This window comes from Aquarana catesbeiana, unplaced genomic scaffold, assembly GCF_042186555.1.
Source record: "Aquarana catesbeiana isolate 2022-GZ unplaced genomic scaffold, ASM4218655v1 unanchor228, whole genome shotgun sequence".
NCBI lineage: Eukaryota > Metazoa > Chordata > Amphibia > Anura > Ranidae > Aquarana > Aquarana catesbeiana.
In genome coordinates, this window is record NW_027362655.1 from 2157287 (window position 1) to 2172316 (window position 15030).

A 15030-nucleotide genomic window follows, 5' to 3' on the forward strand; every position below is an offset into this window, starting at 1 on the left:
TTTTTTATGTGATGTCACAATATTAAAGCTTATATCTTACAGATGATATCCACTCTCATTTTCTTGATTTAGAGTGGAGATCCAATAGATATAGAATTTGAGATCAAAGCAGAAGAAGAAGAGACGTATGTGAGGGATGATCAGCAGTCTATGGAGGAGGATGGAATAGCTGGGACATTTATAGAGGAGGACACTTCTACAGAGATCAGCACAGGTGGGTCATTAACACTAAATACATTCCTCCACCCATACTGCTCACTGATTGGTCCAGAGTAGGGCAAGGACTGGGTGATATCAGCCTTTAATACCGTGGTCACTTTCCTGAGCTGTGTTCCCCGTCCTGTATTCCTGCATTTCTCTTGGATAATCTTCCTTCTCTGTACTGCAGTACTGCAGATACACAATTTATGTATCTAGACTGGATTTATGGAGATTCTGGGGTTCAGCTGGCAGCAAAATGTTCATTTTCACCATAGGCGTTACTAGACCTAGACACCTGGGGTATGTGTTTTGGGTCTTCTGCCCCATACCCGGGTCTAGCAAGATCTCTGATATAACAATTCTCCCGGGGTTACTTGCTCTGTTATTTACTGGCTGTGCCAGGTGAAGGGATATGTCTGTATAGTGTCAGACCCAAGTCACTGAGTGCAGTCTCAGGAGACGGGAGGCAGCGGTGTGGGATCTCTACAATTTGTCCCATGCCATAATGAATCTACCACTGATTGCTGAATACCAATATTATGAGTCCTGACCATTACACTGTATAATTAATGTTGTACATTACATACTCCTGACCCCTACACTATATACTCTATGTTGTACATTACATCATTCTGATACTATATAGTCCTATCTGTTGTATCTTATACAATATTTTGTACATTACATAGTCCTGACTTCTGCTCTCTCCCCTCTACCCACTGCTATATATATATATAGACACAATATGTATTCTCTTTTGTTACACCCATTTCCTACCAGCTGGACATTTTATATCTGATGATCTGATTGGATCACAGACTTTTACATGTTGATAATAATGTGATAACATCCCCAAACTTTGGAACCTTAAACACAAAATGATAATGAGGGAGGAGTCAATAACGCCATGATTGTGGTCTTCAGGATCAGTCCAGTCTTCATCTTGGTTGTTCTCCCCCCATCCTCACTCTCTGACCTCTGGTGGGGCTCAACCCCGCTATTATTCATGACTAAATCATGGACTAAATAAGCAAGTGCAGGACTTCTTGTGTTGGGAAGCTTGCAATGAGTGATAGAGGGGGTGGGGACACTCGTCCTATAATCCCCTCATCACTGTCACTCCCATAAAAAACAGTTCTCGTTGCTTCCTCACTCTAGTTGTCAACTATTTTCATAATCGATTAGTTGGTCAGTCGATTCATTGGCCTGCATACAGAATGCATTATTTCTTTGCATATCAGAAAATACAGCTCAGTACACCATCCATACATGTCAGTAAATGCCTGAGAACTTGAATGCATGAGGAGCAGTGCCTCATGGGACATGTAGTCCTGGGCAAGAGAAGGAAGCAAGTGATTCTAAATGCAAAAAGTTTTCTTACCTTCCTATAGGGGAACTCTATACTATACTTTGCGCTTCCTATAGGGGAAATCTATACTATACTTTGCAGCTTCCTATAGGGGAACTCTATACTATACTTTATACCTTCCTATAGGGGAACTCTGAAGGCAGGAGGAGACAGAAGTGCCAGTGGGGGAGGGGGGGGGGCAGAAGAGAATCAGGGCTGCTTTGTGCAAAACCATTACACAGAGCAGGCAAGTATGACAAGTTTGTTTAAAAAAAAAAAAAAATCCAACAGTTAGAATGACTTTAAGGTCTCTGTGCAGGGAAGATCAGCATCTGACCCCAGAGAAGGTGGAGGCTGATAGACTGGAGGTAATAGAAGGCATTACTATTACATAAAGTAAAAGTTTACTAGTATTGTGCATTATATTTAAAATTATTATACCCATGAAAATAGTCTCAGCTTTCAGTACTACTGTAAAAAAATGTTTTTTTTCTCCCCCCCCCCCTCTAACCTCCATATAGCTTCATGTCTGACTCCCAGTTAATATACTTGGTATATGCTACTTCTGGGTATATTTATTATTATATGTATGATATAAGATAATAAGATATATTACTTTCACTATTTCACAGTATAAATTAATCCCTTATAATAGTGATTATCTGCTGATTAAAAAAAATCATGCTGCTGCTACTAAATGTCCTATGCTGGCCACACACGTATCCATTTTTGGACGAGAATATTCGCACACATTTTTCCATGAAAATTATTTGTACATTCGATGAATGGACAAGTGTAGTTTGAAAATTCTACTTGCTTTTAACATTCAATTTTAAAATGAATGTAACTTCTGAGCTAAAACCACATACACTTTTTGAAAATTTGTTCGATGGAGAAAAGTTTTCTGTTCTGCTCCTTCGAATTTTCCCGTCACTGTGGTTTAAAATGAACGCCGAATTGACCCGACTAATGGTTAGAAAATTGGATGAATGTTTTTTCGAAGGAAAAGTGAGTTTGTGTACGGCCAGCATAAGTGACATCAGGTGCAGGGAGCTTGTACCCACCTACCTGTCTATGACAAGGGAGTCTGTCATCCATCATATTCTATCACACTCCTGTCTGATCATCTGCAAAACAGCGTTTTACCTCTTTTTTTATATTTTAATAATGTTGATCTCTGATTCTGATATGTAGCAGATTCTCCCTCTAATAATACATCTATCTGTCTGTTATTCTCAGAGTGGATTAAATATCAAACTATATATCTGGATATTTATATTTAACGTTGCATATAGATATTCAAAAATATTAACTTAATTATATACCAACCTTTTTTTGAGATTTTTTTCCAATTAGTCGATTAATCAAAACAATAATTGGCCAACTAATTATTAATTGCCGCCCTACAGAGGACCTATTTACTAGTTAATAGTTACCTTGAGGGTGGAATTGTAAGATCCTCAGAGACAAATCTGCCTGATGTGGGCGGAGTCCTGGTTTAGGGGAACCAATCTGTTCATGTCTAGTAATAATCTTTTTATTTCTATTTTAGTAGATGGATGGGAGATGAGGAAAACCTCAGAGGATTGTCTCACTTTGTCTCCAGACTGTAAAGTAGAAGATGAGGACATCACACAGTATAGTCCAGGAGAAAACCCGGCTACCTCAAATTTCCATCCAGCACCACACAGTGTAGATGGACCATCGTATTCCTCTTATGAACCTCAGACTGTGAGGGACAGAGCCGTCCTTCCAACAGATAAGAGCTTTTGCTGTACTGAGTGCGGGAAGTGTTTCTGTTCTAAATACAATCTTAATGTTCATAAAAGATCTCACACGGGGGAGAAGCCATATTCTTGTCCTGAGTGCGGCAAATGTTTTTCAATAAAGTCCCATCTTTACACACATCAGAGATCTCACACAGGAGAGAAGCCGTATTCCTGTCCTGAGTGCGGGAAATGTTTTTCACAGAAGTCTCATCTTTACACACATCAGAGATCTCACACAGGGCAGAAGCCATATTCCTGCCCTAAATGCGGGAAATGTTTTTCAGTGAAGTCCACTCTTTACACACATCAGAGATCTCACACAGGTGAGAAGCCGTATTCCTGTCCTGAGTGCGGGAAATGTTTTTCAGAGAAAGCCAATCTTTACACACATCGGAGATCTCACACAGGTGAGAAGCCGTATTCCTGTCCTGAGTGCGGGAAATGTTTTACAATGAAGTCCAGTCTTTACACACATCAGAGATCGCACACAGGGGAGAAGCCATATTCCTGTCCTGAGTGTGGGAAATGTTTTTCAGACAATTCCAGTTTTAACAGACATCAGAGATCTCACACGGGGGAAAAGCCATATTCCTGTCCTGAGTGCGGGAAATGTTTTTCACGGAAGTCCCATCTTTACACACATCAGAGATCTCACACAGGGGAGAAGCCATATTGCTGTCCTGAGTGCGGGAAATGTTTTTCAGCTAAGTCCAATCTTTACCAACATCAGAGATCTCACGCAGTGGTGAAGCCATATTCTTGTCCTGAGTGAGGGAATTGTTCGTCACTGAAGTCCTGTCTTCCTTTACATCAGGGATCCCACACAACCCTTGAGGTGTATTAGTGCCTTGAGTGCGGGAAATGTCTTCTATATAAATGTTGCTGGACATCACAGGTCTCATGTGGGGAAGAAGCACACCCTGATATACACCTCAGATATACTCCATGGCTTATCTTCATCGTGTAAGAAACAGTTCCAGGGGTGTGGGAATTTTTAAAGGGAGTGGGAGTTCATTGAAAACTAGAAGCCAACATCGGCAAAGGACAGAACTCTGTGAAGGAATGGCACGGCCGCGCTCTTTTCATAAAGTGACAGCCGGTACGGGGAACTTCTCACTGCACTGCGGTCACACAGAGGGCTCGGATCGCTGAGCCGCTTCGGGAACATGTAAAATGCTCCTGAAGGTGAACATTTCCTTTAACCCTTTCACTGTCGGAGACATTTTTGTGGGTTTTTTTTTGTCTACATGTTTAACTCCTTCAATACTTTCACCCCCTTCCTGCCCAGGCCAACTTTCATCTTAAGAGCTCTCACACTTTGAATAACAATTACAACACTGTACTCATATGTCATTTTTATCTTTTTTAAATTACATTTTTATCTTTTTTTTTCCCCATAAATAGAGCTTTCTTTTGGTGGTAGTTGATCACCACTGGGTTTTTTTTTTTGTACTACAAATAAAAAAAGACAGAAAATTATTAAAAAAAAAGTTTGTTTCTGTTATAAAATTTTGTAAATAAGTTTTCTCCTTCACTGATGGGCACTGATGAGGAGGCACTGACAAGCATCCCTGATGGGCACTGTAATGGAAATTTGTAAGTTCTGTATATAATTGTATTGTATTTTGTATGTATTGCACTCTGCCCTCACTGTGCACACGGCACTAATAATGTTTTCAGTAAATGTTTACATTCTTTTGAGTCCTGATTAGAATTAGCCTGCCTATGTAACGCCCCTTGTTACGATAAACCTACAATTGTAATATTAATGTGATACCTACGTAATCATGTGCATAAAAACCTTCAATTGCGTCATAATAAAGCAGAACAGTAATTTGGAAAGATGCTGAGCGTATCTTTTGTGTCTGTTCCCTACTGCAGTAGTTATTATTAATTTGGAACCACTAATCAATATGAGGATAGGAGTTGCCTATCATCAATTCAACCGAGTCAGCATGGCGAGCTTTGCCTTAGGAGGGGATTCCAGGTGACCCTGAGTATCCGAAACGAGGAGCTTGAAACGATCCGGGAATTTCTGATAATCAGCCGGCTGAGGTAAGCCTTTTGCTTACATTTGAGTTATCAGACTTCCTTGATCGGTAAGGCATTTTCAGGACAAAGGGTACCTATTTTACTCCCCTTAATCGAACTGTATTGATTGGTGGTTATGTTATGTTGTCCCTGTCTATTGTCCATCGGAGTGTTATAAATAAGAAAGGGAAGAATAGTACTGTTCACAGGTATATGTAGTACATCTGCTAGATAAAGTAGTTTAGAGGCAAGAGGGTATAGGTATATGTAGAGAAGACTGGCCAGTCATTATGGGCATTGAATTAAGTAAGGGAATGAAGGGTAAGAGACCCTCAAAAATGCCCAGCGCAAGAGGAGCACTACATATGAACCAAAGGTGCGGTTCTGCCTATACTGAGCCCCTAGATTAATGGTTAGAGTGGACAGGGATCCACAATGGGTAACTGGGTTACCAAAGTCCACAGGGACTAAGAATCGTGCAGAGTAAATAGCTAAAGAAACAGTTATCTATGTGAGCAGGATGGATCAAGGGTGACATTAGAACTAGACAGAAAGGGACATTTTCATGTTAAGTTGTGGGATGAATTTGGGATCAGGCACTACAACTAGTAAAAGTCAGAAACAGAGAAATGAGAGGTAAAACAGAATACTTTATATGTTGTCAGAGAGGGAAGATGGGATGAGCACTGTGGCTCCCCATCTGATCATAGAATCATAGAAGCTAGTTATAAAAGTTATTTAAACAAAATAAGGAAAGCAGAATTTAGGCAGGGAAATATTAAAGAGTTAAAAGAAAGTGAGAGAATGATATGCATGTGTTGTGTACAAATGGGAAAAATGTAAGCGATTTTAGAGAGATATTGGTGTGTGTGCGAATGCTGGGACCTTTAGTTCTATTGCTTGTGTGTGTCATGTACGCAGATGTGACCCCCTCCTTTGTGCTCTCATGAAAGAAATGTGGCTGGGATGAGAGGTCAGTGATAAGCTGGAAGGACATCATGCCAATTCCAGTTTTTTAGACAAAACATTTATAACAAAATGTGCCGGGTTAACGAATCTAATGGTAAACAATGTGATCACAATTATTTTTAAATCTGTTTTCCAAACATGGTAAAATGAAGGTTACATTTAACCGTGTATTACACAAATTGAATATCCTTTGATAGTGGAAACAGTGCATTTAAAAAAGGGAAATTAAGTAAAATTAAGTAGTAATGAGTATTCATTTCTAATATGAGTTTAACAATTTTAACAATAATATAGATATATTGAAACTGGTTTAGACAACCTTTGGTTGGAAATGAAGTCCAGGTTAATGGGGAAATTTGTAATGAATGAGATTAGTTTAGATTAAGATAACAATTTTGTAATTTTACATTTATACAATAAGCCCTTATTGAGAGAAAAAAAAGATTAAGATGAGGTTGTTATTTTGAATAAAGCTGCCATAATATTTAACAAAGCCAAGATGGATGGGATACATAAGAAGTTTTTCTACAAAAATGATATTGTAAGGTTTTTGATGAAAACTTGATGTGCGGTCCATGATGTAAGAGTAATATTAAATAAAATTTAAATATAACAGACCCATCACATCAAGTCCACACACCCTGTTAGGATAGATGCCGCCTGCAGCCAGTTGTTTTATAGTTTTTGATGCTTTCTGGTCCATCATACAGATTCTTGGTCCTTTTGTTTTTATTTATTTTTATTTTTGAAATCCAAAGCAGAATGTGTGGATTGTGAAATGATGTGCCCCTTTTTCTTGTAAGTGAAGTGGTATAAGCAGAAGAATAGTTTGGATTTATGGGCATCGCTCCATGACCGCAGGGTATTGTTATCATTTATTATAATATTGCCAGGAAAAAGTTGTCTTTTGAAACATGAAACTGGAGTTCTTACACAAACAGTGTGATAGAAAACAAGCCATTGTAATATATTTATGCAAGCTGGACCCAGTAATGAAGGGTTCACCCCGATATATCAGAGCTGTAGCTTTTATGCAAAGGTGATATTAGACAAAGTTAGATATTGTTTTGGTCAATGGTCCGACATTCTGTGCAGCAAATTTACAGCTAACTAAATGTTTGTCTAATGAAAGGTTTAAAATATGAGTTTGTTTATGTACAAATCTAACAATGAAAAATGCGTACATTTATTCAAAAGAAAGGAAAAGACACATGTGTTAAATTGATGACATAGGAATCAGCTGCTGTGAGCCCAGTGCAGGACACACTCCCTGAAGACCCAGATATTACATTTTTTGTAGATTTGAGTATGGAGTTTATCACCCAGAAGGATACTCTGTATTCAAAGTCATTGGATCCTTTTTCCCCAGCTCAAGAAGCAGAGCTCCATGTTTTAGCAAAGCCTGTGAGCTATAAAAAGAGTGTATATTTATATAGATAGTCGAGATATAGAGAGCTTTTGGTTCCATTTGAAGGGCCAGAAGTTTGTTTTTACTTCGGCAGGTAAACCAATAAAGCATGCCAAGTTAATTTGATTGGCTGTTTTCAGCCTTCCAGCTTCTTGCTGAGGTAGCCATATTAACTTTCACACATGGAAGCAGACCAGGTGACTCTAAGGATGCTGCATTTACAGCCCCGGACACTTGATGGGTCTGTGCAACTCACAGATTCCACCCTAGTTCTGGCCCAGTATAGCTGGGATTAATAATTCAACTTTAAGGACCCCAGAACGAGAAGAACAAGTGGTCCACAGGGGGCAACTTCTTATGAAACAGGACTTTGGAAAAGGTGATCATTTATGTCTGCCAGCCACTCTTTTCCCTTCAGCTTGACACATGGACCGTGTCATCAGTCACAAGCAGTTATGGCTGCCTTAGTAAATGAGCGTGGGATATAGCCAGGGTTCACCACAGTTGTTTTTATAACACACCACTTCTTGTTTTACCTGTTACCAAAGGTGTTACCAAAAGCTGAACATCCCTCCCAGAGATTACAAAAAAAATATATCCAGATGCCCAAGTCAGGATCTTACGAGTATGCATTTTGTTTGTATGGACATGTTTTTTGGATGTCCAGTGGCAAATGCTACTGCAAAGGCCACAGTAAAAAGTGTTATCAGAAGTAGTTTGTAAATATAGAGTGCAGAAAGTACAGAGAGTAACAAAAGAAATCATTTTTTATAGGAGAGTCCTTACTAGAAGTTTTGAGGTTTTATTTTTACACCCCTTACTGTCTACAATGTAGCGGACAAAGTAGAGTAAGAAACTAGAAAACTTTTGCCTGAATGTTTTCTTATATTTTATGAAGCCCCTAAGGGGGATATTGGACTCTCTCCCTATGAGATTTTGTTTGGGAGTGTGTTACTCACTTGCTTATATTTTGTCTCAGCAGCTGAAGTCCTCCATTCGGATCTCACGGAGAATGCTGATGATCTTTTAAGGTTTTTTACAAACTCATTTATGTGTTTTCTCCCTAATTCCAGATCCTAAAAGTTTGGAAGGATCTAAAACTAAAGCCAGGTGACTTTTGGATTGTTAAGAGACATTTATATATAAGGAAATGTTTGGAGACTCAATACAGCATCTATTTCATGTACAGTTTTTGCAAAACTTGAAGGAAAAGTCACCTGGATCCACACCAGACACTGCAAAAATGACTAAATTAAAGAAATCTCTGTGTTTGATTTGTTTCCCTCTTGTGATCACAGTCTAGGGTACTTTTTGATTAAATTACTTTAATTGTAAGGGATATATATATATTTGAAAAGTAGTTTAGCCATGTTGAAGTCATATCTTGTCTTTTGTACGTCTTCCATTTTATGTAGAATTGTCTGTGTTTACATATGCTGATAAGTCAGCATGCCAACAATTAAGCTAGAAGGCCATTCTGGCCACAGGAGTGTACAGCCAGTACTCTGTAAATATGTCTTATCAATCATTTGTTTTTCACAATGAAAAGTCATTTGGTAATGAAAAAGTTGCTCAGCTATTATTTTCTCCACAATGGAGTATTTTTTTGCCTCTTTGGCCAAGACTACCTCCACCTAAGCATGTGGAGGTTCCAGGTTAAAAGGTGATAGCAGGTATGGTTAGTGATCAAAATATTGATCAAAAGAGGGGAGACTGTAATGGAAATTTGTAAGTTCTGTATATAATTGTATTGTATTTTGTATGTATTGCACTCTGCCCTCACTGTGCACACGGCACTAATAATGTTTTCAGTAAATGTTTACATTCTTTTGAGTCCTGATTAGAATTAGCCTGCCTATGTAACGCCCCTTGTTACGATAAACCTACAATTGTAATATTAATGTGATACCTACGTAATCATGTGCATAAAAACCTTCAATTGCGTCATAATAAAGCAGAACAGTAATTTGGAAAGATGCTGAGCGTATCTTTTGTGTCTGTTCCCTACTGCAGTAGTTATTATTAATTTGGAACCACTAATCAATATGAGGATAGGAGTTGCCTATCATCAATTCAACCGAGTCAGCACTGATTGGCATACTTGGTTACATAGTTAGTCAGGTTGAAAAAAGACACAAATCCATCTAGTTCAACCAAAAAAATAAAAATAATGCAATCCCATATACACAATCCTTCACCCACAGTTGATCCAGAGGAAGGCAAAAAACCCCAGCAAAGCATTCTCCAATTTGCTACAGCAGGGGAAAATATTCCTTCCTGATCCCAGAGAGGCAATCCGATTTTCCCTGGAACAACTTTATCTATAAATGTTAGTATCCAGTTATATTATGTACATTTAGGAAAGAATCCAGGCTTTTTTTAAAGCAATCTCCTGAGCTGGCCAGATCCACCTCTGGAGGGAGTCTATTTCACATCTCTTATGCCCCGTACACACGGTCGGACTTTGTTCGGACATTCCGACAACAAAATCCTAGGATTTTTTCCGACGGATGTTGGCTCAAACTTGTCTTGCATACACACGGTCACACAAAGTTTAGAACCGGTGCCCAAAACTGAACTGCATATTCCAGATGAGGTCCTACTAATGGTTTGTACAGAAGATATCTCTCTCTCTGGAGTCCATACCTCTCTTAGGACAAGAAAGGACTTTGCTCGCTTTGGAAACCGCAGCTTGGCATTGCATGCTGTTATTGAGCTTATGATCTACCAAAACCACCAGATCCTTCTCCACTATCGATTCCCCCAGTTGTACTCCCTCTAGTATGTATGATGCATATTCTTAGCCCCCAGGTGCAGAACTTTACATTTATCAACAATAAACCTCATTTGCCACATAGTCGCCCAATTAGACAGTGCATTGAGGTCGGCTTGTAAATTGGAGACATCCTGTAAGGACGTTATTCCACTGCATAGCTTAGTGTCATCTGCAAAGACAGAAATGTTACTTTTAATCCCAGACCCGATATCATTTATAAGGATATTAAAAGTAAGGGTCCCAACACTGAACCTTGGGGTACACCACTGATAACCTTAGACCATTCAGAGTAAGAATCATTAACCACTACTCTCTGAATTCTGTCTTTTAGCCAGTTTTCTATCCATTTACAAACTGATATTTCCAAGCCTGTAGACTTTACCTTACACATGAGCCGTGTATGCGGAACTGTATCAAACGCTTTTGCAAAATCCAAGTATACCACGTCCACAGCCACCCCTCTGTCCAAGTATACCACGTCCACAGCCACCCCTCTGTCCAAGGTTTTACTTACCTCTTCATAAAAAGAAATCAGGTTTGTTTGAAAACTTCTGTCTTTCATGAATCCATGCTGTCTGTTGCTTAAAGCGGAGTTCCACCCAACAATGGAATGGAATGCACTGAAAAAAAAAAATTGTTTTCGTTTGGTTCGTTTTTTTTTTTTTTGCTTTTTTGGAAATTCGAAAATCCAAAAAAAATTTAAGAAAATTAGTAAAATTTGAAATAATAACTAACTAAAAATAACTATTAAATTATAGGTATTGGAATTTCCTTGAAAATTTGGCTGTTTTTGAACCTAACGAATACAAATTTATCTGAAGTTACAAATTATCCGAAATAACGAATGCCACATCTAAACAAATGGAATGGAACAAATTCATAATAAATAATAATAATAAAAAGGTTTTATTATTATTATTGTTATTTATTATTATTAGATTGTTACGTTCCATTCGTTTAGATACGGCATTCGTTATTTCAGATAATTGGTAACTTCGGATAAATTCATACTCGTTACGTTCACTAACAGCCAAATTTGAAAGGAAATTCCAATTCCTATAATTTAATAGTTATTATTTCAGATTTTCAAATTTTTGGATGTTCATTCTTTTGAATTTTCAGATTTTCATTCTTATTTTCGGATTTTCAAATTTCCAAATTTTCGAATTTCCAAAATATAGAATTTCCAAACTTCCAAAATTTCGAATTTCCAAAATTTTTAAATTTCAAATTCCGAAATTTAGAATTTTCGGGAATTGAAAAATTTGGAAATTCAGAAATTTCGGAATCAATCAATTTGTCAAAATTCGTTAAAAAAGGAATTCGGAAGTAAACGAATTGCACATGTCTAGGAACTTCCACTTATGCGGTTCCTCCCCCCTGGTGTCACATTTGGCACCTTTCAGGGGGGAGGGGGAGCAGATACCTTTATAATACAGGACGCGCAGCACGACTCGCGCATGCGCAGTAGGGAACCAGGCTGTGAAGCTGCAAGGCTCCACTTCCTGATTCCCTTACTGAAAATGCCGGGGCCGAGGGACGGGTTGGCTTCAGGTGAGGACATCGCGGGCGCCCGGGACAGGTAAGTGTCCTTATAATATTTGTTAAGTAGTGCAGCGCTATGAAATAAACACCTAAATATACATACAAATATAAAGTGTACAATGCTTATTAATAGTGATTGTCTCACACTCTAGTCAGTCCTTACGTGACCGCTCAAAAAAAGAAAAAATAATAGTGAAAAAAAAAAAACTCCTTTATTTTCTGAAAAAAATGTTCTCATAAAATGTGTTGTAAACAGAAACAGCGCTGTGCAGATCTTTTCTCTCTTGAGTATAATGTTATGTGCACACCATCACCAGCCAAAATGCTCACTCAACTCAAGGATGAGTTAACCACTTACGGACCACCCGCCGCAAGTTTACGGCAGCTGTTTGAAGGAGGATATCGTTGTTATGGCAGCAGATAGCTGCCATAACCCCGGTATCCTCCTTTTCAGTAGGCGGTCCGCTACAAGATAAAAGTGGTCTCTGCGGTGGATTCGCCACAAGATCACTTATATTGGTGGTGGGAGGGGCCCCCCCCTCCCGCCGCAATCCGGTGCCCTCCGCCGCTTACTGGAGCCGTCAGCAGCAGCGGAGGATTGCTGGCTCAGTATGGAGATGAGCGAGGGGAAGATGGCCCCCACCCGTCTCCATACAATTGCTGGGCAGAAGCGACATCAAAACGCCACTCTTGCCCATAGCTCTTAAAGGGCCATTTAAAAAAAAAAAAAAAAAATTTCTATTGCATTTTAGTGTAAATATGAGATCTGAGGTCTTTTTGACCCCAGATCTCATATTTAAGAGGTCCTGTCATGCTTTTTTCTATTACAAGGGATGTTTACATTCCTTGTAATAGGAGTAAAAGTGACTTTTTAAAAAAATAAAAAAAAAAACAGTGTAAAAATCAAAAGTAAAATAAATAAGAAAAAAACTTTTTTTAACGCGCCCCATCCCGACGAGCTTGTGTGCAGAACCGAACGCATATGTGAGTAGCGCCGGCATATGAAAACGTTGTTCAAACCACACATGTGAGGTATCGCCGCGATCGGTAGAGCGAGAGCAATAATTCTAGCCCTAGACTCCCTCTGTAGCTCAAAACATGCAACCTGTAGAATTCTTTAAATGTCACGTATGGAGATTTTTAAGGGTAAAAGTTTGTCGCCATTCCACAAGCAGGTGCAATTTTAAAGCGTGACATGTTGGGTATCAATTTACTCGGCGTAACATTATCTTTCACAATATAAAAAAAAAATTGGGCTAACTTTACTGCTGTCTTGACAAAAAAAGGGGGACTTTTGGCCATAAATAGGCCAGGGACTTTTAACGGTGCTTAATAAACAAAATAGAAATTTGTAAGATAAAAGAATATATTTTATTTATAAATCCATTTTTAAAAAACAGACAAGAGACAAAACATTTATATTTGTTTACAAAACACTTGTGATAAAAATATGATACAGTGCTTGATACCACTTTCTCAACATGTTTCGCTTTCTTAAGCTTCTTCAGGAGATATAATGTGGCATCTGATTAACTATAAAATGAAAAATAAACCATAAATGTTCAAGAAAATATATAACATAATCATGTAGCATTAAACTAATATACAAAAATATATAGAAAACAAAAACAATTTTCCTGTCGCATCATGGCAGCATACACTTTGGGTTGTGACTCCGCCCTCACAACCTGATAGGACCACATAGCTATAAATTGTAAAGAGGCCCCTGCCCCAGTAGTTTTTTTTCCTCACCTGCAAGGACCAGACGATGTCAGAAGCACCCCCTTACCGAATTCACCCCAGCCAGGTTCTAGCCTCTCCTGGGTGGAAGTCCTTACCTGTACAGCCTCTAAATGAGCTAGATGGAAGGAACCCCACTCTGGTGATCTCAGGGGTATGTTAAAAACGGCTCCAGTATAAGCCTTAAAAAGGCTTAGTTGTGTGCAGTGGTCTCCATTAAACTTTTTCATGCTTCCTGTGTGTTTTTCTGGGTGCTGTAGTCCCTCTGTGTTCCCCCTGGCTCGGCGAGCGTCTCGGGACTTCCGTGCATGCGCAGTGCGCGCTCTCAGGGCGGCCTGGTCGATTTGGCAGGTTCCAAGATGGCGCCGAGCAGGGCGCGTCGCTACTGAGCATGTGCGGGCGGGTCGTGACCTCGGCAGCCATGGCGGTTCTTTTAAAAACCTCAATCTGTCATTATATGATGCCTCTGGTTACCTGAAGACACCCTGACTGCTTTATCAGCTCTGTTTGTCCTTCTGGCGTTTTTTCCCTTGGGGTAAGTGTTTTCCTTTCTTTTGGTACCTGTGTTTGGCTGACTGCATGTTTATACCTGCCTGTGTCTCTGCCAGGTCTATCACAGTATTTCCTTTCCATGGAGACCGCTGCCCCAGCAGATCACCATCAGCCCAATAGGTAAGGGGGGGGGATTTCCATGGTAAGTAGTGAAGATTGAAAAAGAGAGCAGGATCGTACTAATGCTGCCTAATTGGTCAGCCCTACCAGGTCATCAAGGTCGTCAAAATCAAGAGAGACCTCACGCAGGAGAAGCCGCTCCAGCCATAGGCGAAGCCGCTCTTGTGGCAGAAGTCGCTCAGCCCACAGAGGAAGCCATAGGAGGAGTCGTTCCTACTCCAGGCATAGGCGTTCCTATCACAGGAGATCCCCTGCACGTAGACGTCAGTCTCCTGCACATCCCTCCCGGCCGGCAGGGAATGCTTGCTGGGTATGTGGGGCCACAGCCCTACCGGACAGACTGGCCTGCCGCAGATGTATGGATGAAGCCACCAGGGAGAAAGAGTTGGTCACTATAGAACCTACCGGAGTACCTGCTCTGCACGTCCCAACTCCAGATGTGGAGGTTACAGCTCAGAGCGTCTCACCATCCCATCCCAGCACGTCAAGGGAACAGGAATTCCCGTCAGATGATGAAGAGCTGGAGGCATCAGCTGGGTTTGATTTCTCGCTCATAGGACCCTTTGCGAAG

General features: G+C 39.8%; 3 protein-coding genes across 4 annotated transcripts in view; 2 read left to right on the top strand and 1 right to left on the bottom strand.

Annotated features, from left to right (window-relative positions):
* Positions 1-15030, bottom strand: part of LOC141121652 (uncharacterized) — a 447439-nt gene that overhangs the window by 326333 nt on the left and 106076 nt on the right. The gene's annotated exons all lie outside the window — the stretch shown is intronic.
* LOC141121729 (uncharacterized) overlaps positions 1-15030 on the top strand; it is a 373994-nt gene that overhangs the window by 212005 nt on the left and 146959 nt on the right. The gene's annotated exons all lie outside the window — the stretch shown is intronic.
* The window catches only part of LOC141121644 (uncharacterized), a 71807-nt gene that overhangs the window by 15231 nt on the left and 41546 nt on the right, over positions 1-15030 (top strand). Inside the window, exons 12-13 of one of the 2 annotated variants that reach the window (XM_073611313.1) lie at positions 73-214; positions 3102-4021. In XM_073611313.1, coding sequence (XP_073467414.1) covers positions 73-214; positions 3102-4021 — 1062 coding nt within the window. Of the gene's footprint in view, positions 1-72; positions 215-3101; positions 10124-15030 lie in introns of those variants that run through there. The other variant, XM_073611312.1, reaches the window with a different exon arrangement.